General features: G+C 38.3%; 1 protein-coding gene across 3 annotated transcripts in view; it reads left to right on the plus strand.

Annotated features, from left to right (window-relative positions):
• ANO10 (anoctamin 10) overlaps positions 1-25,231 on the plus strand; it is a 122,224-nt gene extending 96,993 nt beyond the window's left edge. For all 3 annotated transcript variants that reach the window (XM_058025904.1, XM_058025893.1, XM_058025883.1), the window contains one exon: positions 24,378-25,231. In XM_058025904.1, coding sequence (XP_057881887.1) covers positions 24,378-24,413 — 36 coding nt within the window. In that variant the 3' untranslated portion in view covers positions 24,414-25,231. The remainder of the gene's footprint in view (positions 1-24,377) is intronic.
• The last annotated feature ends 611 nt before the right edge of the window (positions 25,232-25,842 follow it).

Genomic DNA, 25,842 nt, shown 5'->3' on the forward strand with positions numbered 1-25,842 from the left:
TTTCTTCTCCAGTTGGGATTTCAGGACTGGCTGTCCACAACAATCATGTGAGTCAAGTGTATCAGCAGCAAATCCATACAATATAACTTAAAGAACCAGTTAAGGTAAAATAGTGTGTTTTTTAGCTTTGAGTCTTTATATAAACAAGGGACAAACAAGTTAGCTCATACTCTTGCAACAAGCTAGTTCTGCTAGTTCTGTACGTCAATCTGCAGCTGGTTGGTTACTGTTACCTGACAAAGCGTCCCTGAGTATGAAATAAATGTGATTTACAGAATTGTTTGTTATAAAAATAGTCTCCTCCCGTTCCTCTCTCCAGTTTATTCTCTGAAATTTTGTACCTGCTTTTTGTATTCTGTACATTGTGTTTTGTTCTGGAAGAGTTTTTGTCTTTACTCATCTTTGTGTATGGACTCTTCAAATCTTCCCAGTTTCTCATTTCTCTGTTTTACTTATCTTAGTATTTCTTGTCTCGATGGGAGAGATTGTTAGGTTGTCATGCAGTGAGTTTCCTGAACCTGATTTCATAACTGCACTCCTTGCCTCATTGCGGTTCGCCCTGGACTCTAATCAGCTGTTAGGCGTTTTAAAGTCCCTGTACAGTGGGTATTTTGTAAACATCATTTATTTGCCACTATGAGTGTTCCACAGCTCTACACAAAGTGACAATGGAATTAATCCAGGAAAAGAAACAAGCTGAAAAAAGTCATTTAAGTACCCATGGCAGCCTTGCTCTGCTAGGCAGTTTGTTTACATTGATTTTATAAGGACACAAACAAAGAACTACGGAAGAAAAGAATCTATTCTGAATTGTTCAGTTCACTCATCACAATATTCAGTATTTGAACAACATATCCCAGCCTCTCAAATAGATTAAATGGCATTTAATTTACCCTCATTATGAACACATTTTTGTTATATCACTCAAAATACTTAGTTCTTCAAGGCCTTCATTTCAGTGATAACAGAATGTGATGGTTTCCAAAGAAAGCCTGGTGCAAAAACAGCTGAATACTGAAACCTGAAATTGAAAGTTGAGGAGGGTGGTGGAGTGACAGGAAAGGTAGTTGCACATGGCACATTTAGAAGATCTTGTTCCTTCATTTGCTTTTTAGCTTCGCATTGATACCAAAATCAAGCAATTTCGTTGTCTCCATAGTAGAAAAAGTAATGAGCAATTCCTGCCTTCATTATCATGTTGAAATGTATGTTAACTGTGAGTTCTCTTATTCTATTAGAAGTACATTTTTATTTTCCTAATAGACTAACTCCTGTGCATATATACACATGTTTATACACCTGCATTTGCCTCTGAGTCTGTACATAGCCATTTACCCTTACAACTGTTTTTTTGGTGATACTGAATCAACTTGTCCATGGCAGTTTTTAAATGCTGAATCATTCAGTAGCTGCTTTGTTTAATAAATTTTATTTATTATTTCAGGGGTTTTTTTAAGGTTTGGGGATTTTTTTCCCCCTTGGGGTGTATGTACTGCCTATGGCCCCTACACTGCATATGCTTATGTGAAAATAATTTTTTTCTGTATGAACTGTTCTTTCTCTTGTAAAATTACTTCCATTTTCATCAGTCTTTTAGATAGGGGTTTTACAGTTTGATTAGAAAGGCAAGACTAGTCATGAGAAAGTTTTATATATATTAAATCCTGGAATACTGAAGTAAAGTGTGGTTGAATTTCACCAGTAGGAATGGAGAATGCAGATATAAGATGGGCAAGTGAGTGATTCTTTTACAGCTGAGTGGAAACAATAGTTTCTGCAAACTGCATTGATGAATGAATGCTCTGGGGATGTGCTTTGTAACTTTCTGACAGTGGGAGATAATAGAAGTTAAGGGGTCTCTGCATGTAAGAAAGAAAAAATATTTTTAACAGCATTAATCCTGTATAGCTGAATAGAGATATTTATGTAGTACTGGCATTTTGCTATCTTAGTTAGGACTGCTAAATTACCTGCACTGAATAGTATACATACTGGGAAAAATTGCTTAAGATATGCCAGTCTCCTCCATATCTTGAAGAAAACAGAGAAAGAGGTTCCTCTGAAGAGGAATCTAAGTCTATGAAGGAATTTACCCCTCTCTGTTAACTGTACTTGGAGCATCTTGGGACAAGTCTCCTTCAGGGTGAAATGTCAATATTTTCATGGGTAGAAACCAGCTAAGAACTTGGCTCATAATTTAAATCCTGTTTGAAAATGGAATGTTTATATGTTGACCAAGTAAAGAGCAAAATTAGATATGTCATGATTTACTTGAGGGTGAATAATGGAGCCCACAAGACTGAATTTGAGCTTCAGAAAATATGGGTGTCATTCCCTATCCAAGGTCCTGCTTGGTAGTGTCTCTTCCTGTCCTTTTTTTGTGCTTCATTTAAACAAAGTGGCTTCACTGAAATGATGAATGGAATGTCCTTTTAAATGTTAGTCCTCATTTTTACAAATACTTTATCTAAACATTGATACATAGAAAAAAAGAGTGTATCCATAGAAGTAGAGCATAGGGTGGTTTTTTGCTTGTTTTCCTGTTTTTTATATATTAATATCCTAGATCAATTTAAAGAACACAAGGACCAAATTATACATTGTTTGTTTATGCCTGAAGGTTTTTGCATTTTTACTTTCAGGTTTGTTTCCTCCATTATCATAATCACCCTCTTATGCAGAGGGACAATATATAATTGAGTTTCCTGGAGAGTGTTATGCAAGAATATCCTTATTTCCCAAGGGCAGTGCAAAATAAATAAATAAATATACACTGTTGTCAGGGAGCAGCATTGCAAACCATTTCTGTTCTGATCTTAAAAACTTTTGCACCTGCACTGTCTATAAAATTAGCAGTTGGAAATTTGACTTCAAATTGACTGAATCCATTGAAATGAACACACTAGAGCAGTCTTTGTTTCCAAGGCAACAGTCAGCCCTGTTCCTAAGGATTCAAAAGGTGTTTAAATGACAAGGTTGCCTTCAGAACACATCTTACTAAATTTAAATTTTACATTCATTCAGAATATCTGAAACTCTAAAACTTTCCTAATGTGAAGTACAGCTCTCATTATGTCTTTACTCAGTCATAGAAAGAACTCACTCCTACAAAATATATTCCCTTCCTAATACTATACTCTAAATATGTTACAGGTCATGCTGCATTTCCAGTTTCTCACTGTAACTATTATGGGAGACAAGTAGTGATATCTATAGCTAAGATTAGATAATACTTTCTATTACATTAAACTACAGTATTAGAACTATAGCAAAAATAGGTTCTGGAGGACATGGTAAAAAAAACCCCAATCAAGTATTTTGGCAGATCTAATCAGATCTAATGAAGAGCTCTTAGCCCTCCCAGGAAAACATGTTCACAATAAATGACTAATAAGTGCCTGATCAGAGTTCTCTGAACTGTTCTTTATATGGTCAAAGTGATTTTTCAGGATGCTTTTTCTGAATGCTCATGGAGAGCTTTTCCATGCCTGTGTGGCCTCATGAATGAACAGCAATATTGAGGGAGAAGCCTGCTAGCAAGGAATTACTTTTTGGCAAAGCCATGAGAAGAGTTAAGTTCTCTGTGTCAGAATGGAGCAAGTGGATGCAGAATAGATGAAAAAACTTCCAAAAGTCAGAAAAATTTAGTTTCATGTGAAGGAACAGTAGGCTGAAGAGAATGGTGAAAATTTAAAGGCACAGATCAGAAAGATAATTTTAACTATGACATTTGTGGTTGGGGTTTTTATGAAGGAGAGGGAGGGAAGAGTGCAGGCATAAAGCCTCAGATTCGCCTGACATGGAGACAGAGAAATTTGGTTTTGGGATAGATTCATATCTGTAAATGATTCTTTGCTCTCTGGTTACATATTTTCTTTCATGAATTGCAAATTCAAATTCTTACCACATTTTGTAGATTTCTCTAGCTTGTTTGTGAAGAGGAGCTTTGAAAAATAATGATCTTTGAGGCAGTAGTATTGGGGAGAAGTAATTTACTCCATCATGCAAGTACTTCTGCAAATCCTTTGAGACAATTTTCAAATTAGTGTTTCTAATTCCTTGGAAATACGTCGACTTGAAATTGTAGCACATTTAATTCTATTTATACAGGAAAGATTTGTTTTGGAGGTTTGTTAATCAACAGATGTGCTTCTGGGAGAGGTATCATTATACTGGTTTTGCAAAGCCTCAACTGTTTTCTAAAATACAGGTATTAAAACCTGTGTAGCTTTCCTGTAGAGTTTAAATGGTGAAATGTACAAATCTGTTTCACTTCATTGCTTTTTAAAGAGTCAAGAAACATGAAAGTCTTTAGCTGGAATAATCAGCCCAACTCCATTAGGTTTGCGAGCCTTTTACTCTCAAGCCCAGAGGGAGTAATGCTTAAAATGCCTAATGTTTTTAAATACCTTCTCCAACTTACAACAGCATTAATTATCAGTAGCAAAGTGAAGGCTGAAGGTTTGTCAATGATATAATAATTGTAAAATGGGACTGAAGTGAGAAGTAGTAAATTGAAGGGAACTTTGCAAACCACAGCTTTGCTCCTTGTGCTCTAGATTTCGATTCCACCCAATGTTCTTAGCTCAGTCTAATTTACAGGATGTTCAGTGAGTGAGATTGCTTCACCTAAATTTATTTTTATTTTCACTGTTTAATGGCAAGGTAAATACTTACTTTTCTCTGCTTAGAACCTAACTGCTCTTCCTTGATTTACATGGTGTTTATTATTCAGGATACTCAGTGCCTCCACACACAGTACAGAGTACAAAATAAGTGATGTAGATTCAGAATTGTCTCATTTGCAAATAAATGGTAGCTCTACATAAGTCTTGGATCTTCAAAATTGTAATTACACTCACTACTTTTTTGTTTTTCTTGTTGCCTGCCTAATGTATTCCTACTTGTAAAGAAGATAGGTTTTTTTCAGAAATAATGTATGATAATGTAATCAAAGCCAAAGTGAGATTTTCAGAAATGCTGATGGATTAAGTGTCTAATTTCCACTGTCTATCACTACAAATTGTGTGGCCTTTGGAAAATTTTTGAAAAGTTCACCTCTCATTCATTGCAGTTGCCAGATACAAAACTGAATCAAAGCTATTTATAATCTTCAGTCTCAAGTAGCTCTCTTCAGTTCGGCTAAGATTACTTTTTGGGTGTGCATCCTCCAGAATATTTTGTGCAATTCAGGTGTTACTCATAACTGCAGACAACTGGAAAGCTCTTCATTTAATCCAGCAGGTGAAATACTTCATCTTGAGCATTGCTGGGCTGCAGAGAAGAGTTTTCAGTAGCCTCAGAAGAGAAAATACATTATTTCCTCTTTCCTAAGAGTAACTGGCTGGCTCTTCTCTCCTGCAGTAATTTATAATGTGCTTGCACTCTAGATCTTGTTTTACTCCGAGTTTCTTCTGGTTGTTATGTTGTACAGTGTGATTGGATGCAATGTAAGGAAATCAGTAAACAAAATACCAAATCACTTTTTTCCTGGGAGGAAAGATTCTATAGTAATTTAGATTCTGATGAAGCAGATAGAGGTTTAACACACTCTTTCTAAAACATGTTCTATAAGACACTTGCTTTCATTGAGCTGTCCGGTGCTCATCAGGTGCTGCATTTCCTGAAAAATATGGTTTCATATATATAAATAGGAAGACATAATTATTTATTGAGATATGTCATCTTTTTAATTTACTGTAAGTTCAAAAAAGCGTGAAATGCACAACAAAGACAATAATGCTTGCTTATGTGGCAGACTTTCTGCTGTCTGTTTACATACCAGACTGTAAATTCTGTAGTAGTATCTTTTTATGCTTTTATGTGTCTCAGAAATTTCAAAGTTTCATAGTAAAAAGGCTTTAGAGTACTTCTAAATATAAATAAGCTTAAAAATAAATCCTGCAAAACGGCAACGATCCATTTAATAAAATGCCCATTTTTATAAATGCCCTGAAATGAGTGGGTGAAAAATAGTGTGACACATCATGTGGGCTTAATCTGTTTCATATAAATTTGCTGTGAAAGCTCTAGTTCAATATAGATAATGTGCAATCTGTTCTAAACATCCAGTTGTACAATAAGGGTAATTTGTGGGAGACAGTTATGGATCTCAAGAGCCCTTTCATCATGCAGAGTATTGAATTAATCTCCTCCTAAATGCTCATTCAGAAAGTGCCAGAAGACTGCTCTGTTTGGTTGCCATGGCACATATTATTCTCCTGGCTCCTTTGAGAGCTACATTTCTATAAACTATGGGTGTTTTCAAGTTTATCAAAGCACTAAGTTGTAGTTATTCTGATTTTTGTTGCGGTTGACAGTTTCCTTCTGTCATGCTTGCATTAATTTTATTCTTTAAAAATGTTATAAAATTTATTTTACCTGTGTGTTCTCTCAAATAGAACAATAACTTTCATTTAGAGACAGAAAAAGGCTAAAAGGTATTTTGGACATAAAGTCTTACAGTCTTTTTTAGATTAAAGTAAAAAGGAATTAAAAAATTGTGTACCTGTATGCTGAGAGACTAGTGAAAATGGCAGAATTCTGATAAATGCAGGTTGTAAACAGGAAAGGGAATGAAAATCAAGACTGTATTTTATCAAGACTGTAAAGGGACAGATACTGTGAAGGAGATTGGACTGATTTCTTATACAATAAACTTTTCCATTTGCATGTTCTCCCATTGCAGCTTCCTTATAGGCAGCAGAACTAATGAAGCCTGATTTCCTCAGGATTTATGTCCTGCCTTTCCTGAGCCTATGGGCAGCAGTGCACATGTCTTCATTAAACCAGTAGCAGTTACTCTGAGCTACAATTCTGTTTTCAGTGATAGGTTGTAGGTTTGGATTTCTGTGCATACACAGCTACTGATTTTCGTAAGGTGAAGAGACACTCGGCATCCTTGAGACCTCTGCAAAGTTATGACTTCTGATGGAATTGGCTGGTGGCCAATTTCACTAGAAAGGTGGAAGGTTACTTTGTGGTCTCTTGCTCCATGGCCCTCTAGCCCTTTAAAGATCTGACTCAGGTGATTTTAAAGAGACATACTGTGAAAACTGCAAATTTTAGGAGACAGTGGTTGGCTATCACTGAAATTCAGACTTGCTTGAATTTTAGAGTTATTATTTAATAATTATTCTGTAGCAATTCACGCTGTCAGTTCAAGGCATGTGATTATGTTACTTGCTTGTCCTGATACAATTTGGATGAGTACAATTTGTGTACTTTGAACACTTCGGCATCAGAATTTATTTTTTTTATTTAACTCGGATGTTTTGGTTACTCAAAATAATTATACTCTATATAAGCCTGTCACTAAGGAGACTAACAGAGTAACAAGTCATCAGAGTTTGCCTTGAGATACTTGCATTTACTTACCCAGCTACACCTATCAATGTTTGAGTTAGTGCCGAGCTCGTGGGAAATTCTGTACTCCTGACATCCAAAAGTAACCCCCTTGTTTGCTACCCTGTTACCGAACTCTGCCCTTTTCTAGAGACATCCAGAAGCAAAGCTGTTCTTGGCAGTTTTGTGTCAGCTGTGCAGCTGAAAGATTCTCTAATCTAACTCCTAATCAACTGTGAATATGTGGGAGGATACTGCTTTGAATCACAGTCAGTGTGAATGATCATGTGGACAGGCATTGAAGGGAGGAAGGGAAGCTACCCATTAATAGCTGGAGTTGTCAGAAGTGTTTTGTTGTTTTGTTGATATGCAAATCTATCATTTACCTACTTCCAAGTCCTTTAGTTTAGCATAAGGGGACACAGCATACATAAAATCTTCAGGTACTGGACAAGCAACGAAGTGTTCCTTCTACACTTTGTTATAAATATTCACCCACAGGAGGAAACTGTGTGTGGATGGCATGTGTTAGTCTTCCTGGGAGAGGAAATCTAGTGTGTGCACAAAACCTCAGGGCTAAGGCAGGTCTTTAGAGAACTGAGAAACTCTGGGTAGGATTATACATCTTAGAGCACGGGAAATTGATTCATTACGATTGCATTTTCTCCTTAAATCAAATTTGTTTCTTGCACAAGATTGTGGAAAATGCCATTCTGGACAGAACCTACATGTAGTTCAGACTGGCAACAAATCTGTTAGAGACCTTCCCATTGAAGCAACAGCTGAACTATGAAATGGTTGAATTATGAAGTGATTAAACAGAGAAAAATTAATATAAGAAAGTTAGTAATATGAGGGACTTTCAATATTCAAGCAAAATAGGGAGCACATTAAGTGGGGCAAATAAGGCCTGATGAGCTTACGAAGGATGTAGGGGGTTTGTAACCTGAATGTCTGTAACGGCCAACAGACAAGCATTGCCTCTTCTTTCATTGCTCTGCAGGGCATCATAAAGACAGGATTTCTGCTGCATTTGAAGGCTCTTACACTTCTGTGGAAAAGCAGCAAGGCTTGACATTTGAGAAATTTGAGAGGTGTTGTGTTCAAAGAAAGCTGGTTGGGGTCAAAGAGCATGTCAGTCTTTAAGTAGTATTCAGCATCCTTTTAAGTTAGCATGGTGAATATTTTAGATTCTAATTACCTAATGTGTAATTAATTCATTATGCACTGTGCTGTAAAAACTGAAATACTTCTTTTGACAAGCTGAAAATAACATTTTTTATTATTCATACAGAGAGTAGGATATTGAATGTTGTATGTAACGGATTATAAAGTACTAAAATGTATTCTGGGGTAATTTAGCAAGCAGACAAGAATGGAGTTCCTTTAACCTTCTCTTCCTGAAATAAGTATTAAACTGAGATGGCTGACATTCTACATTTTTGTCAGCTCAGTATAACATTCTGCTCAGAACTTTCTGAAATCGTGGGGCACATATTGCAGCTTTCTATAGACAAGCATCTATATATCATTGCATGTGTATCAGTCCCAGTGTTGCTCTCTTATAGAAACAATATTATGTTGCTGCTCTGTGTTTATTTAATAAGAGACTGAAGCCTCCAGTATTCCAAGGGAATTTACATAAGAACCAAATTCATTTATGTACATGGAAAGCAACACACTATGATATAAATAGCTGTGTGCTTAACCAAAAGAGAAAGTTTTCCTGTGTGTGCTCTCAGGATTGGTTCTCTTTGATGTGCAGCTCTATGAATAACAAGTAACAGGGCATAGGGTGGCAGGTAGCTCGTGTGCAAAAGAGAACACTGTTTAGAGCAGGTCTTTTGGGGAGATAATGTCTTTTTTTGCTTCTGAGAAGCAGGCTGTCAGGAGGGTTCAGCAGTACTGTTAGGCTCTGCATACTAAAGCGTGCTTTTTAAGATGCCAGCTCATATAAAACGGATTAGAGAAGCCAGGAGGAATATCTGCCAAAAGAACTGAATTCAGACAGATTCTTTTAAAAGCTTTATTGTATTTTAAAGTTTTAGTAAAATAAAGGAAAACTAAATGGAAAAGCAGGATTGAATAAAATAGAACATTTTATAAGTTAAGGTACTGTAATACTCTTTTCCTTTCTTTTTCCTCTCTTTTCTGTTGACAACAAGTAAAACTTCAGCTATCATTTCAGAGCAATTGTGTCTCTGTCATTTGCTAGGTTATTCACTCTATTATAGGAGCAATGTGCACTACTTATGGCTGTATATCCTCTGAAATAGATTGAAAACAGAAAGATTTACTTTTCTGGGAAGCATTTGGAGAATCTGAAGTTTATTAGTTTAGCTGCCTTGTTTAGTTTTGGATTGGTTGGTTGGTTTTTCTTCTTCATTTTCCAGCACTGCTGACCTTTATTTTTTTTAATGAGAGTGCTTTAGTTCTTGAGTCCTTATTAAGCTGAGTAGCCAATCTATGATTTTTTTGTCTGATTGCCTTCTTTTCACAGGAGAACCTTTTTTATTTTCTTTTTATCTGTTTCCTCTGATGATAATACTATTATTCATATTCCAAGGGTATTTTTTTTCTCTACTGTCTCAATTTTTGTTTCATGTGGAATAAATTACAAAACTTCCAAAAGTCAAAAGAATGTGGAATGTGTGTAGAGAAATGAGCCATAGCCTGGTCTATCTACCCTGTTATCTCAGAGCAAAGCTGTCCCAGAGCAATATGTAATGCACTTCTCAACTCAAGAGTCTGCTGCCTTTCTGTGACCTCTCCTTGGTCCCTCAGGGCAGAGGAGGCAACATTTAATACATGTCTTGTTGGGCCAGAAATTGTTATCTTGTCACACACTGAATGTTTGGTTGGATATTGGCTTATTACAAAAGTACAAGCCAGAAAGGACCATCTCCCAGATAAAACTCTGAAATTAATCATTGGGGCAGCTGAGCAGAAAGGATGGAGATGTGAGGAGAGTAGTCAATCTCTTTTTAGGAGAAAAAAAAAAAAAAAAAAGAAGGAAAAAGCTAACAACTCTAAAACCCCGGGAAAAAGCAACAAAGATGTTCAGCATAGCTATGGCTTTTTAAAGATGAAAACCAGTTTTCGATACCTGAGCAAGTGCTATTTTCATCCTGGAAATAAAGAAGGCTCTGGATGACTTAATTGTGGCCTTCCAGTACCTGAAGGGAGCCTGAAGGGAAGATGGAGAGAATCTGTTTATGTGGGCATGTAGTGATAGGACAAGAGGTAATAGTTTCAAACTGAAAGAGAGTAGGTTTAAATTAGCTATTAGGAAAAAATTATGCACTGTGAGGATGGTGAGGCATTGGAACAGGTTGCCCAGAGAAATTGTGAATGTCCCATCCCTGAAAGTAAAGGCTGGGTTGGATGGGGCCCTGAGCAACCTGGTCTAATGAAAGCTGTCCCTGCCTGTGGCAGGGGGATTAATTGATCTTTAAGGCTCCTTCCATTTTGAGCAAGATTGTTCTCATGTCCAGATTGGGTAATCAATCTGACCAATTAGAGTTCCTTCAAAGACATGCTAGAAGTTAAAATTTCAATGCAAAGAAAATATTTTGCAGGTTTAGCAGACATGTGCAGGCATAGTGACTCCATAGCTTTTGATAGGAAATAAATAGGAAAAAGTGGAAGGATTTTAAAAGTTTTTGTAATTATTTTGGTAACTTTCATGTAGGATATGATGCATCTGCCAGAATGGAGCACCAAACCCAGGTTTTTATTATTCAGGTCAGACTCTGAGACAAAAGAACTGTGTGTTAGATAATTTATTCTGCAGTTTATTTAGTTGTAGCACTTAGAAGGCTTAAGCGCATTAAGACTTGTGTTGCCTCAGCTCTGTATAAAAATGCAAAAGTGTTAAGTTCCTGCCCCAGAGGTCTTCTTGGGTGTCTGTGCTGCAGGTACAAGTCACCATCTGCTTGCCCATGCAAGTTGCAAAAGCTTTCTACAATTCTGTCTTGTGCATTGTTTTTGGTTACCTAAGAAGGAAAAAAAAGACTTGAAAAAGTTTTGGCAGCAACACAGCCTTAGATATTCAAGGACAATGTTACATGCTGTTGGAAGAGCAGGACTGTCCATAACACAGCAGGGATTGTTGGGTGTTTGTTGAAGAGACATTCTGTGTTTGAATAGTTTGAAATAAATTGAATAACTGAGGAGGTCTGTTTCTGTGAAAGGGGTGGGGGTGGATTTTTTCAAAAGGTAAGGTTACTTTTTATATATAAAAGAGGAGTAAATCTGCTAAGTAGATGAGGTTCTTGTGACTCTTGGTCCTTCCTTTTTCTGACTGGAGAAATTTTATCAAATTAATCAGCCTGTGTTTTCCCTCTTTGGGGAGATGGAAAGATCTGCTCTTAACACATTCTAGTTAACATTTGGTAACCAGTAGTGAAGTAAATTCCTAATGAAATGAAAGACAGATTGGTGTGGGTTGGTAGAAGTACTGTTGAGTAAAGCCAGAATTTAACTGGTCTGCCAGTTGAGAAACTCTTAAGTGGCTAAATTAGACTTGCATGTGGCAAGAAGACACCTTTCTTCTGCAGCTGGGACACACCCAGAGACCCAGAGCTTCCCTTACTTGTTTTTAGCATGGTGATGTTGAAATTACCAGACCGAATCATTAATTAGTTTATCCAGTAACTTCTCTGGGAATGATCTGTCCTCTTGTTTCCATGTTAAGTATATGAAAGTGTTTGGAGCAACAATTAATGGGAGCAGTTCCTTACGTGCTGTATCAATTAGTTTTAAGCTTATCTCATCAATAGGGAGGATTTTCATATCTGCTTCACAAATGAGATTATTTCTAATGCCACTGTGAATCTTCCAGTTTGTTGCATAAGCATTTAATATAACAGCATTTATAAGGATCGTAGTGATTCCAAGCTGTATTTTCCTTTCTATTTTTTCACTGATCAGCAGAAATCATGAAAGGAGATTGAGCCATTCACTAACACAGGACAAAACCCTCTTTTCTTCTTTTTAGTCAAACCCCTGCAGATTTCAGAAGAGAGAAAACTTATTTAAGGTGTTATTTATATATCCCTTTCCCAATAGTATTGGTGATTATTCCCATGTCACAGAAAGATGAAACAAAGTCAAGAAGCAAATTCAGCGGATGGCAATTTCAATGGGATATGTTTCTTTGATCAAAAGTTAATAGGAAGGCAAAATTCTAATATAATTACTTGAAAGTTAGTTATATGAGATTCATACCAAGTAATACAGAGTAACATATATAATACATATTTTAAATTAGTGCTCAATGCTAATTAAGTACTGCCTGCTGAAAAACTCCTTTTCTGGACTGAAGTTTGAATTCCCTATAACATTATGGTAGCAATATTGGCCAGTTCCCAAATTTCACTGTTACAAATGAGGAAGGCATTGGGAGGAGAATTTTCAGGGTAGCAAAAACCAACACATGGAAACCAAAACCTAACAGCCTCCCATTAATATTGTGGATAATGCCCCTTTAAATACAAACTGGTAAAGTCTTCTTTATGAATGCATTTTCTTTATTTTTAGATTGATAAATAGATACAGTATACAGGTACAGAGAGAGAGAGTGAGAGTCTGGGTGTGTGGATTCTATTCAGGTCCTTGGTAGATGCATTCTTACACTGGCTTACTGTAAACCACAGCCTCTGCTGTATTTTCTTTCACCACTAATAATTATTGTAATTTCCTATTAGTAAGGGAAATTATGTTGCTGTCATTTTAATACATAAGAGATATTTGCTTTAGTTTATTGAAGGAGTCTTTTGCTGTGGTTGTGAAATGTTACTGTTTTCAAAAAGGGTGTAACTAATGGCCATGGTTCCTGCAGTTCTGTTGGTTCTATAATGGTGTGTCTTTACTTTCTGATTGTTTCCAGTGCCAAGAATGAGGCAGGAGCATGTGAGCACTGACATATTATCAAGCGCAAAGTGCAGAAAATGGATTTCTGCAGCTTGTTAATATTTTGCAATTATTTGTCCTGCCCTAGCTTGTATATTTGATTTGCCCTGAAGGATCTCTGGAAATGTGTGTTCACCTTCCATCTTATACCATCACAGAAATTTGCTGTGAATTAGCTAGGTGACTCACTGAATAATATTGACTCACTTTACTGATGCAAAATCATATGATGTTTTCAGCATTTATTTAGAGTCTTTTCACAGCACTTACTGGCATGTTTTTTAAAATACGGTTAGTTTGACAGATGTAACAACTTATTTTATAAAGGTCTTACTATAAAATTCACAAGACAACATATTTTCTTACAAATGGTAATGTTGTACAGTGTTTCTATAGCAGTTGGACACTTTTGATGTGCTACAGCTGATATGTTGAAGAGAAATTGCTTTAGATGTTTGTATTGCATGCTAGATAATAGATATTTGTTGTGGTAGATTGAAGTTGAGGAATAGGAGTGTGATGGTACTGGTGACCCAGGGTATGTATAAAAAACATTCCAAAGCAAAGCCTTGATGTCTGATAGAATTAAATTAGTGTGGCAATTTAACATGAATCACAATAGTTAATCCCCCAGTGCATGCTGAAGCTGGCACCATTAGCTCTGATTTCCATTGAAGCAAAAGAAGGAGGTCAGTCTAGAACAGCAGCTGGACTGGAGCTGCATATATCTGTTCCACACATTCATTTCTAGGCTTCAGTTTATTGTCTGGCTTTAAGCAGCCCCTCAGAGCAGAGCCCCGGAGCAGGGCTGTGCTGGCAGTACTTTGTCCTTCCTTTGGTTCCCACTGCTCCTGAAAGGCAGAGCAGGACAATGGGAGTGGGAGGAGCAGCGGGGCTCTCTTCCCACCAGCAAGCTGCCAGCCTCCAGGGCCACTCTTCTCGGCAGCTTTTCTGCCAGCAAATCTGACCCTTAGCCACCTGTGAATTTAGAGGCAGAAGGGAAAGATTTCTCATGTTGAAGGAATTGAAAGTTAAAATATAAGGGAAAGGGTACAGCTAGGACAGTAGAACAGCAGCAAATCTGCAAGGAATAAATAAGGAAAGGAAGTAAAATGCTTTAATAAAGTGAAAGTACTTAAGAAAATTAAAAAGCAGAAAAAATAAGGAGGAGTGTTACCAAGGCATGTGAAAATTGACTTACTCTGTGCATGGAAAGCCTGCAGAGACACAAGGTTCGTGTTGATAAAGTAGAAGAGTAATTGCCATATGTGTGACCTTTTTGGTAATCATTCAGGTTTTGTTTAGAAAGTAAAAATTTTAACACTAAGTTCTAAACTTAAAACCCACAATGTTATTAAAAGAAATTCTTAAAAATGCAGATGTATTTTATACAATACATGTACTCTGCCTTTATGTATTATACTGAACAAAATTTAAATTACCAGAAAGAAACTGGGATTATAGGATTGGCAAGGCATGAAAATAATAAATTAAATAGTCAGAAATCATTCATCCATTTTTTTTCAATTTAAACCTCATCCCAAAATCTTTTTCTGTAGTTTCTCAGTTACATAGCATAGGGTGTTCAAAGGCACTAAAGCAGATCTCAGAAAGAGAATAAACGCTAATACTCAACATGCCTAGAGGTCATTGTTTGTCTTTATATTACAGAGCTGCTTAAAATATCATCTCTCTTCAGACTGAAAATAGTAGCTCTTATACAGCTTTAATTTGCTCTTTATTGCAAAAGAATTTCATAAAGCTTTGAGAAGAAATTGCTGGTGGTATTAGAGGCAGAAAGGCACAGAATTTTGTGAGGGTCTGATACAGTGGAGGTAGCTCTGAACAGGAGGCTGTAGAGGCAGAGCACTTCATCACTTCAAAACAAAGATTGTGAGCAGCAAAGAGGTTTTCTTCCCACTAATGTGTTGGAAAAATGGAAAAAGTATTTTGTTCAGTCCTAACACAGGAAGCATATAAAGACAAAGTCTGGTTTCACTGAATAAAAGAGAACTTTGCCATTGCCTTCATGGAAACCAGACCTTTACCCTTTGCTAAGTTGTTCAAAATTGCAACAGGCTTAGCAGGGCAATTCATAAAGATTATAAATCTGTAAATATTGCCATACCTATAATTTAGGACTATGTCAGCTATTACAACTTTACTAATTTTGAAGATATGCAGTTTTAAACTACCAAACCAACCTTTTACTCTCCTACCTGCTTATTAGACGGACTTTTGTAGTACAGTGAGGGTCGTGCTCTCTGTCCAGGTGTGCCCCTTCAATGAAAATGGAACATTTGGTCAGCTGTGTCCTTTGTGTATAATTGCATCCTGGTGCCTAAAGCTCTAAAGTGGCAACATGCAGATGTCTGGGATAGGGTGAAAAGCAGGAATAATATTTATCTCTCCATCCTCTGCCTGTGCTTTGTTCAAGAACTTCCTGAGCCAGATCAAACCATAAATCCACCGTAACTAATTTGAGTTACTGACTTTATCTGATCAGACACATACCAGCTTAAATATAGATTTAAGAGCAAATCAATGGCCTGTAATCAGTTGATACTTGTGTTTGGCCCAGTGTTTAAGGGAAAACTATTTCTTTCTATGAGTGCATAGTCTTCCCAAAGAGCTGGGAATGTGGCAGGATGCCTTTTCACAGGTATCTCTGGTGAAGGAAGAAATTCTGTCAGTGGTGCCACTGCCATTTTGTAAGTATTTAAAGACCTATTTGAAATACTTTAACATTCACAGAGTTGATTGCTTCAGAGTATTTATAAAATTACTGTAACTAGAAATTGTTTACTGGCTCTATGTTGATTATTTTTCACTAGACTGTAACCAGGCAATTGCAGAGCCCTCACAGGAAGTAGAAGAGAGAAAAGTAAGAATGAAAATATTACTCAAAATTATATTGTAATAACATGTGCTTGGGTTGGGAGAGCTTCTGCAGGGGAGGAAAACAAATAAGATTGCCTGGCAGGTCCCTTCATTGCTGGCCTGGGACTCCTTGCCTAATAAACTCCTGAGCAGAATTGAAAATAGTTCTTCATCAAATAATCTAAACATTGACTAGTTTTTCCTACCTTACTTACTATATTAAAATACTTTTCATTTACTTCATTTACTTCATTTACTTCATTAAAATACTTTACACTTACTTTTCATGCTGATACAAGAGATAAAGAAAGAGGCAAATTTCCTCTTAGAACAAACTCCCTTCACAAGAGTGGTTACTTTCCCTATGTGTCTGCCCAGCACTGAAGTCTGTATTTCTTAACGTGTTGTTTTTACTTCAGATACACTATAAAGTTTTCTACTTCTGTTTTTCAGACATTTGATTTCTCTGGCATTTTCAGATGTATTTGTGAGGCTGAAGTTTCTTGCCTGCCACAAAGAAATGGAAATTTTGTACTTGCAGTGTTGTGGCTGCTGTGTGGTAGCAGAACAGAGGACACCATGCCCCCTGCAAATCTTTCTGCTTATTTGTGTCACATTTATGGTACAAATGGTAATTTCCAAAGATAGTGCCTGAAGTTGAGTTCTTAATTTCATATCTGGAGGCTGATCTACATTACCCAGTGAATGTTCTGCACAGAGGAGTAAAGTTCTTATCTTGTTACTTGTTTTATTTGAAACCAAGGTGGGCTCTTTATGACTCCACTAATAAGGAAATTTGGAGAGAAATGTGAATCCAGGGTAAAACTGAGACCAGCTGGCTTGGGCTGGGGTTAGCCATGCCTTTGTGTCCACTGGCAGAGCAGAGGCTGGGTAGGACTTCAGTAGTGCTTAGATGTTGGGGTTTATGTGCCTGGGGTCCAGGGATGACTAACTTTGTGTCCAGAAAGTAGTGGAATATATTTTTTTTGTCTTCTGAGGGTTGAGCATAATTCATTTTGAGAGACTGTCTCTGTTTTTCACACAGTCTGTTCCCTGCTGTTGCATGGATTACAGGGAGACACGTTCATGCTCTTTTGAGTTTTTCCTCTGCTCATTTTGTGGCATTAAATAGTTTAAACTGGTCTCTTGCCTTTTGTACAATAGATTTGCTAAAGGATGTTGGCAAGAGCTGTGGGTTTTGGCCTGTGCAACACCGGAATTGATGCTGTGTGGTCTCCCTGGCTGAACCTCTGTGACGTGGGTTTGTGCACTCGAGGGAGGCTTGTGTCTGTGACCCAGCAGGTTCCTTCCAGCTTTAAGCTGGAAAAAATGGAAGCACAGAGAGCCTGAAAGCACACATAGTCTGAAACGTGTCTTCTGCAGAAGCTGTGTATTTTTCCCATCACCCAAGCAGTTGGCCACTTAGGCAGTGTGAGGAGGAAGGACTCTCACTGTCCCCCTGCAGTGCCACCACCACAGCCAGCACTGCTCCAGAGGCTGTCTGGCTGCTTTCAGCAGAGTGAGTGCAAGGCATGTGAGCTTCAGTGGCAAATTAGGGCAGATTGAGCTGCCTGCTTGTTATCCAGCCTTTTACTGCTTTCACAGAACCACAGAATGGATCAGTTGGAGGAAACCTCTGGGATCAGCTAGTCCAACCTCCCTGCTCAAGCAGGGACCCCACAGCATGCTCCTTAGGACTCTGTCCAGATGGCTTGTGAGTATCTCCAGGGAAGGAGATTACAGTTGGTATAAAGCTAACACAGCTATGTCTGCAGTTAAGCTTCAATGTCAGCCATATCCATATATTAGGAATTTGTGTCCAGAAGGCTCATTAAACTCTCCAAGTGCTGAGTATTTCTCTTCCAAAGGGGATGTGCCTGCTCACCTTGCTTAGTGAAAAAGCTTGTTAAACTTCAGAGAGGCAGAATAGTGTGGTTCACTCATTTTCTCTTGATGGTAGCTAGTAATAGGAAGCAGGTAATTGCATCCTCCAAAACCCCTGAGAAAAGGATTGTATCATTGCTCACCCTGAAACCATTAAAGCGTTGTTGATGTGCTGTTAACCTAGGGGCCAACTGCACCCTTAAACCATAGTGATGTCTGCATGAGCCAGGGCACAGAACTAAAGAAATGAGTGTGGGACTGCACAGGCCATCCCTCCCCTTTGAGATGTCACCAAGGTCATGTCACATTGCATCATTTTTTGCATCATTTCTTTCATAGCCAGTCGATAGTTTCTGACTCCAAAACCTATTGACCAGCTGCTGATTGGGTGAGAGGTAATTGCATAAACTAAAGGGAGAGCATCCCTTGGGCTGGGCTGGCATCCTGGGAGGGGGGTTTGGGCACACACTCCTCATCAGGCATTTATATGTTGTTTAACATTGTATTTATCTGTCACTTGGCAACTGTTTGGCCAGTTATGGTGAAAAAAGTTAGGAAATATGAGCTACATGAGGACAAAAATAATGTAAATTATTTTGAGGGGCAGAATGCATAAGCTATATTCTGAAGAAAATACTGTTAGACTGTCTTGTGTGACTTCCACTATTCTTCATTTTTGTACTGTCTACTGAACTAAAATAAGGTTCAGCAAAGGGTGACTAATACTGTAAGAATATTGTAATGAGTATTAATTAATACTTTGCAATTTAAATCAGAGACAATCTGAAGTAGATCAGGAAAAAATCTTGGAAAAAAAATGTACTACAAATGGGGTTGCTTTGACTGCAATTCCTCACAGTGCTATTAATGAGGTACAATACTCCAAGGCACAAATTATGTGATTCTGCAAGTTTTCCTGACTCTGCACTTACTAATTTTGCAAACCTTTTGTTTCATTAACACTGGCTTTGTACTTGGTACTCTATCTTGAATTAGGCATACAAGAAAGGAAAGAAGAGAGTGTTTTGTTTTTTTTTTTTTGCTCTTTCCCATTACTTGCTATTTCTTGTAGCAGTTCCCATTTTGGGTCTGTGGAGTCCAGGCAAACTTCCTGTCACAATTCCTGTAGAAACAACTGTAAAAATCTCCCAGCCTGGGAGGGGCCTCAGAAGGTCAGTGGTCCTGCTGCCTGCTCAGGACAGGATTGGCACCAAATTTAGACCCCAGGGCTGTGGGAGGGTGGGGTTTCCTGTGCTTTGAGGACAGAGGCTCCAGAACCTCCCTGGGCCTCTGCTGCAGTGCTTAGTTGTCCTTGTAGTGAAATGTTTTCTGCTGGGGCTTTCTTGGCTTATTTTTTAATGACCACTTCATTTTTTTGTTCTCTGGTTGTGCACCCTGGCCAAGACCCAGATGCCATCTTCTTGCTGACCTCCTTGTAGATGTGGGCAGTTATCTCAGGGCATGTGCATCACCTCCCTGCCCATCTTGGATTCCACAGTTAGCTTGGCAGAGTGGATCAGTATCCTTCTTATACTGGAGGGCCCAAAACTAGATACAGTCTTTTCGTTGTAGCCTAGAAGTAAGGAGATTAGTAAATATTCCTCAGAAATTTAAATTACTGTAATTGCTCACAGTCCTTGTGAGAGTGACATTTCAGGATTTGTTTCTTTGTTATCTTCAGTTTAAAATTTTTCTTGCTTTTTTATAAAAAAATCTGCATTTGACTGTTTAATGCTCATGTGTGGCTTTCCTGTATACAGAGGGTTTTTTCCACTGGGTTGCAGCATCACAGGGCCATTGGTCTTGGCTCTGGGAGATGAGGAAGTTGTGAAACTGTTCCTACAAATCTTTTATCATACTACTGAAGTAGGGGAGAAGCTGTATTCCGGAAATCAATAGCTTTCAAGAAGAATGAGGGGTTGTGCAGGATGACTTAACTCAAAATAAGCATTCAGTGTTGCATTGTGGCTGTGTGGTCCTGGGATTTATAAACAGGAGTGTACTAGTACAGAGACTGGTTATTACTGCTGTCAAGAAGCATCAGTTACCATCTCCAGCTAAGGAAACAAACATGTTGCTGGAAAAGTGGTCAGAGTCAGAAATGCAAGTAACCCAAGCCCAGAGTCCTGAAGCACCATTTGCTGCAGAGTGTTGAGTGCCTCAGACAGAAACCCTGAGGGAAGATTTGTCATTCCAGGTATGAAGCTACCGTAACCTTACACCATTATAATCAGTGAGAACAAATTTCCATTGAATAAGCTTTTAAACCTTTACACAGAATAAAGTACTACATGTGGAAGAGACTTAGTGAGTTTTGAAGTGGGTGTTAATTTGCCTCTTCTGTAACTGGTTGGTACTTACAGATTAGGCTGATACGGTTCTTGAGACAGCTCAAGAGCCAAGAAGCTACTATTATTGTGATTGGACACCATTACAAAAGAAGAATTTAATATATATCTGTCATGTTTTCATATTGTAATTAATGCTAGAAAGTGGGAAAGATACCATGTACCACTGCTCTTTCTAATTGCTTATGAGCTGTTCCACATGGTGTGTACAGGAAAACCAGAAGATGAGGTTGCTGATAAAAAACATCTTCTTTCATGTATTCTTATATTTAATATAAACTATTTACATATCTGTTCTTCATATGTACAAACTTACGTACACATTGAGTATGTACACATGAGTATTTACCTGTGGAAAAGCACCAGTCCAGTGAGTCAATAGATCCTGGTTTCTTTGGTTTTCACTTTTATACACTTTCTGTGTTTTAAATTGTTTTCCTCAGGTTGTGGTTGAATTGGCAGTTGGCATTAACACACACAGTGGTAAAATTAGGAGTAGTTAGAGGCTGACTTACCAGGTCTGGGCATAACTGGAAATTAACAGTGTTGTGAGCATCTGATACAGAGCTCAGCAAGGGCAGTAAATCAACATTAAAGCAAAGGCTTTAGTGCTGTTAGTGTCTGTTAAGTGTTGGCTGTCCCACAGAAACCATAAAGGAAAGGTGGGAGTGTCTGATTAGGTTGTGAGTGTGTGCAGAACCAGCACTGGGACAGGAATTCTGGGCTCCAGTGCTGGGGAACCAAGCCCTGGCACTGCTCTGCTAAATCCCTTGGCAGCTCCTGGGGTTTTGCTGTAGTTGAGGTCTCTGGTGCAGCTGTGTATTTCTGTTATTTCATGGTTTTAGCAATTTAAATTTGTATTTTGGTATTGTTGGCAGCACTAAATCACATGTTTAGGCTTCCATAGCCCCTCTAACTGGAGAACTACCCTGTACACTGAGGTTGGTGTTTCTGGAGCCCACAAAGGAAGTAGCCTGATTTCCATGCTTGGTATACAGCTCTGTGTGCGGTGTGAAAGGATCTGTTCCATTTTAATAAAGTCCTTTCAGAAAATTTAATGTTGAAATGTAGGAAAATCTAAGTAATTGGCAAAGCCTATTTGTAAACCACATTAAAGGGGTTTTACTATTTCTCCTGGAAGTACTGTCTAATTATATTACATGTGCTTTACAAGGAAATTTAAACTTAATAAAATGGAAATAGCAAATCTATTGAATTAGAGCAGATAAATATTTAGAGCATTTCCTAATAGTAGAATGTTAGTATAAACAACACTGTAGCCCCACTAAAATTAAAACCAGTTTAAACACGTTTCACTCATGTATTGCATGCACAGGCTGCCGTTGCTAAGGGTGCTGCATAAAACAGAGCATTAAGCATAAACCTTTCACTAGTAACTCTCAGCTGATAATAAATGAAGAATGGCTTCTTGAGCCAACTCATTTCTTAGCTGTGCCTCTGATAGTTCACAGAGGCTTTTAATACCCCTCAAATGAGTGAGGTTTGTCATCATGTATCTACTAGGTTTAATCTCTCTCCCATATTTTTAAAATACTTCTTAAAGCTTACAAAGAAATGTCTTTTTGAGGGAAGAGCAGTTAACTCAGCCCCACAGGTTCCCCAGTGAACCTGTTGGGGCTGTCAAGGGAAAAGTGATCCTAAAAGGTACCTCATCAATTCCCTTTCTCAGCAATAAAAATTTAAAAATACACTCCCTTTCCCATATGTTGTCTTAGAGAAATATTTTCCCATTGAGCAGGAACATTTACTTTTGCAGTAAATAAGAAAGAAAATTGTAAAATTCTTCAGCCTGAACTTGGCAAGGAATTTCTCTGTTTAAAGGTGCCACCACATGTTGCTTGCCCAAGTGATAGCTCTTGGGGGAGCCTGCTGCTGCCAGGTACTGCCAAATACATTTTGCTATTAGAAACTATAAAGAAGAAATTAAATACACAGCTCTTGGGGTTCTCACGTGGCTTATGATTCATTTCCTGCAATATGTGTATGACTGCATTTGGACTGGTTTTGCCCAGCCCTTGTGTGCCATGTGAAGCTATTTTAAGAGGTTTTTCTACTCACTGGCCTGCTCAAGAAGCTGGGATATTTGTTTGTTCATGTCATGTATTTTAAATATGATAGCATAAGATTGCCAGCAGAAGACAATCCTAGTTTAAGATTAGCTCCGTTAAAATTAGGAGGGCCTTCAAAAATAAATGAGAGGTGTCCAGCTTTTACAGAGTTTTTGGACAGATTACATTTAGTCATCATTAGCACTCGTGCTTGGTTTTTTTCCAGACTTTGGCAAGCCCTGCAGAGATCAGAGAATAAAAATACCTTTCCAGTCTTCTGCATTCCTCATCAATCCCCATACAATTACACCAGTACTCAGAATTTATGAAAATCATTCTAAAATAAGAGAATGTTTCTATTTGATGGATCAGGAACTGAATGAAGGTGCTGTCTTCTGTGTCTATGTTTTTGTAATAGGAGGAAAAGACACTTTAATTAAAGATGCTATCATTTTATTGAGACATTTATTTAAATAAGTGAATCAGGATGTAGAAGAGGAATCTATCTGTGCTCCAGCCTTTAGCTGTGGCGTTTTTCCCTGCACTGTTGCTATGGAGAAGCATATAAATATTTGTATCACAAACTAATTTTACTTCACTTATAGATGGCATGGAAATACAGATAAAAATGGTAAAGAAAAGTTGTTGTAGGTGTGTTTTAGCATGCAGAGTAGTTTTTTGGAATAGGTTCAGGCCGAGACTAGCAGCAAAGAAGAGGTAGAAGGTGCTCTGTTAAAGCATCTGACATCTTTGTATCCTGTGTTGTGGGATAGAAACTGAATGATAGTGTACACTTTAATTGCAGCTTTGTCTTTTCCAATTTTGTTATAGCATTTTTAGATACTTCTCTTTCTAATAGCTCATACGTCATGGGCCATTTCTGTGAGATCAAACACAAATGCAAAAGAAACAACTTTAGCTCAGTAGCACGTGTCCATCCTCCACAGGGGAATGACACAGAGCCCACACAGCAGCTTAGGAGTTGAAAGCTGCAAATTGGCTCCAAGGAGGCAGTGATGCTGGGCATGAGTGAACTGCAGCAGTGCTGGGCATCTCCTTGCCTCTGCTCCTCTGCCTGTGCTTTGGGCTGCTCTCCCTCTCGTCTCCTTCCTGAGACTGTCGTCTCTGTCTTTTTTCTTTGGGGCACTTCAGTCACCCTGACCATTTCTTGGTATCTCAGGGTGGTTCCAGACATTGCCAGGCCCTTGGCTGGCATCCCCCAGGTGATGTGTGAGAGATGCCTTCAGCACAGTTTGAGCTTTTTCTTGTAGCCTCTGTAAGTTCTGGGTTATGAAACATTCTCTTTAACAAGAAGCTTCACAGAGCAGCTCTGTTTTCTTTTACTCAGCAGATATTTTCATCACCTGGGATTGTTATCCTGGTTTCACATGGTGACATGTCTCTGGTGACTTCCTAGGAAAATGAAAACAAAATTGGTTATCAACAGGATTGGAAATAACACGAATCACCAGAGCAGTCTGCTACCTCCTTCTTATATCACAGGATGTTTTTTTTTATTTAATTTCACAACAACAGAAATACTGAATAACAGTTAACAGATTGTTGCAATGGGAAGTGGGGGCAGCAGTTTGTCAGTTCATTGACCTTTTGAGATCAGCTTAAAAGCCTAAATATTTAGGGATAAATGACTTTCACAGAAGGGATTATTCATCACAAAAATAATTAATTAACATACAAATTGCGTTGCCATTTGATGAGTGTTTTGGTGGACGAAAGTATTGCCTCTGTTAAAATTGTGTATTTTGTAAAAATCAGGCATGACAGGGTGGTGGTTTTTGTTTTTAAATGCTCAAGCTCTTTTTTCGGTGCGGTTTTATTAGTCAGCTGGATTCTGGAGTGTCCTGGGCTCTAGCTGCTTTGGTAATTCCTCCTGCTGCCGCTGCACTCAGCGTCTCTCTCTGCTCTTCTCTCCTGGCAGCAAATGCAGCTGGCGGCGGAGTCGCTGAAGGAGTAAACACGGAGGAATGAGGATGACTAAGGCGGCCACAGGCGAGGCGGAGCCGGCGTGTGTGGCGCTCGGAGCGCACCCTCCGCCATCTACTGAGTAGGTGGCACCTGCTTATGTGAAACTTGGTGAATAATCTTTGCCTGACACTGTACAAAACTCTATTTTCTCCTGCTCTCTTTGTTTCTCGTATGCAATTGCTTGTGAAGGTAACACCAAATAAAGCACTCCAGCTCATGCCAGGTCTGGATGAAGTCTGCCAGACTCCCTGTGCTTTGAGTGATTGAAAACAGATCCTGTGAGGAAGCATCCAGAAGCTCACTAGAATTTTCAGCTGCAACTTTCTAAAGGGGAAAAAAAAAGCAGACTATTATTTAATTTACTCTCCCTTTATGGTTATTGCCCCTTCTGTTCCTTCATTACAATAGCTAAACAATCCTCTGTTATTTCAAAGATTTGCTTATTAGCTACTGCTTGTCCACAGCAAATTAATTTAAGTATGTTATACATTTCATAGAGAACAACAATGTATTTCATTATGTGATCTGAGAAATAGTTGAACATAAATATTTATAGAGTATGTATTATATAGTCCTGTTTGCTAGTTCTCTAAATAGGTCCCAGCTAAAATCTTTTCAAAAGCTAGGTAAAAAAAAAATTAGTAGGAAACAGATTGCTGATCAGTGACTTATGAAGTATATTTATTTTCTAATTTATGTTGGATTTTGGTATTGCTCCCCTGGATTCTGAACTGCAGTATTGTATGAATGGATCTTCTGGTTAAATGAACTAAGAGCAAACAGATCAATTAAAGTTGATACTTGATACACCAGTACTTGTGTTTGTAGTGAATATCTGATTTGGTTTTCCTTGCATTTCACAGAAAGGTAGCTCTCCTAATGTTTCTTTGTTTTCTGACAGTAATAGGACAAAATCTACACTGTTTGCTCCTGTGACCTTGAGACAGTTTATTTTTGGATGCTCTGATGTTCAGTTTTGCTAGATGTGACTGTATGTGGTACTTGCTGGAATTTTGTTCACAAAAATCTGCTGCTGCCATAATTAAGGTGTTTGCCTGCTTTGCACATTTCAGATTTCTGCCACAGGGCTCCCACAGCAGAATAGTATAACTAAGCCAAAATAATGTATTTTGTCTGGAACTAAAAATTAGGGTTTCTCAGGCTCTGCAGGTGTGACCCAGTAAGAAATGACTGTTCTCCTGGGAAGGGGAGCAAACCTATGGTTCCTCTGTTCTTGCTTCTCCCACTGTTAGTCCCCCACGCTGCTGCTATTTCAGGGGTATCTCATGGGCTGCTGCTTTCACAGCCTGTTCCTGAGGCAGTGGCAGGGCTGGGGCTGCACAAGCTCTGCCCTGAGGATCTCTGAGGGAAGCATGTCACCCTTCCTCCAGTGCTGTAGAGATCCCAAAACCAGTTGT

The sequence above is a fragment of the Melospiza georgiana genome, chromosome 1, assembly GCF_028018845.1.
Source record: "Melospiza georgiana isolate bMelGeo1 chromosome 1, bMelGeo1.pri, whole genome shotgun sequence".
Taxonomy (NCBI): Eukaryota; Metazoa; Chordata; class Aves; order Passeriformes; family Passerellidae; genus Melospiza; species Melospiza georgiana.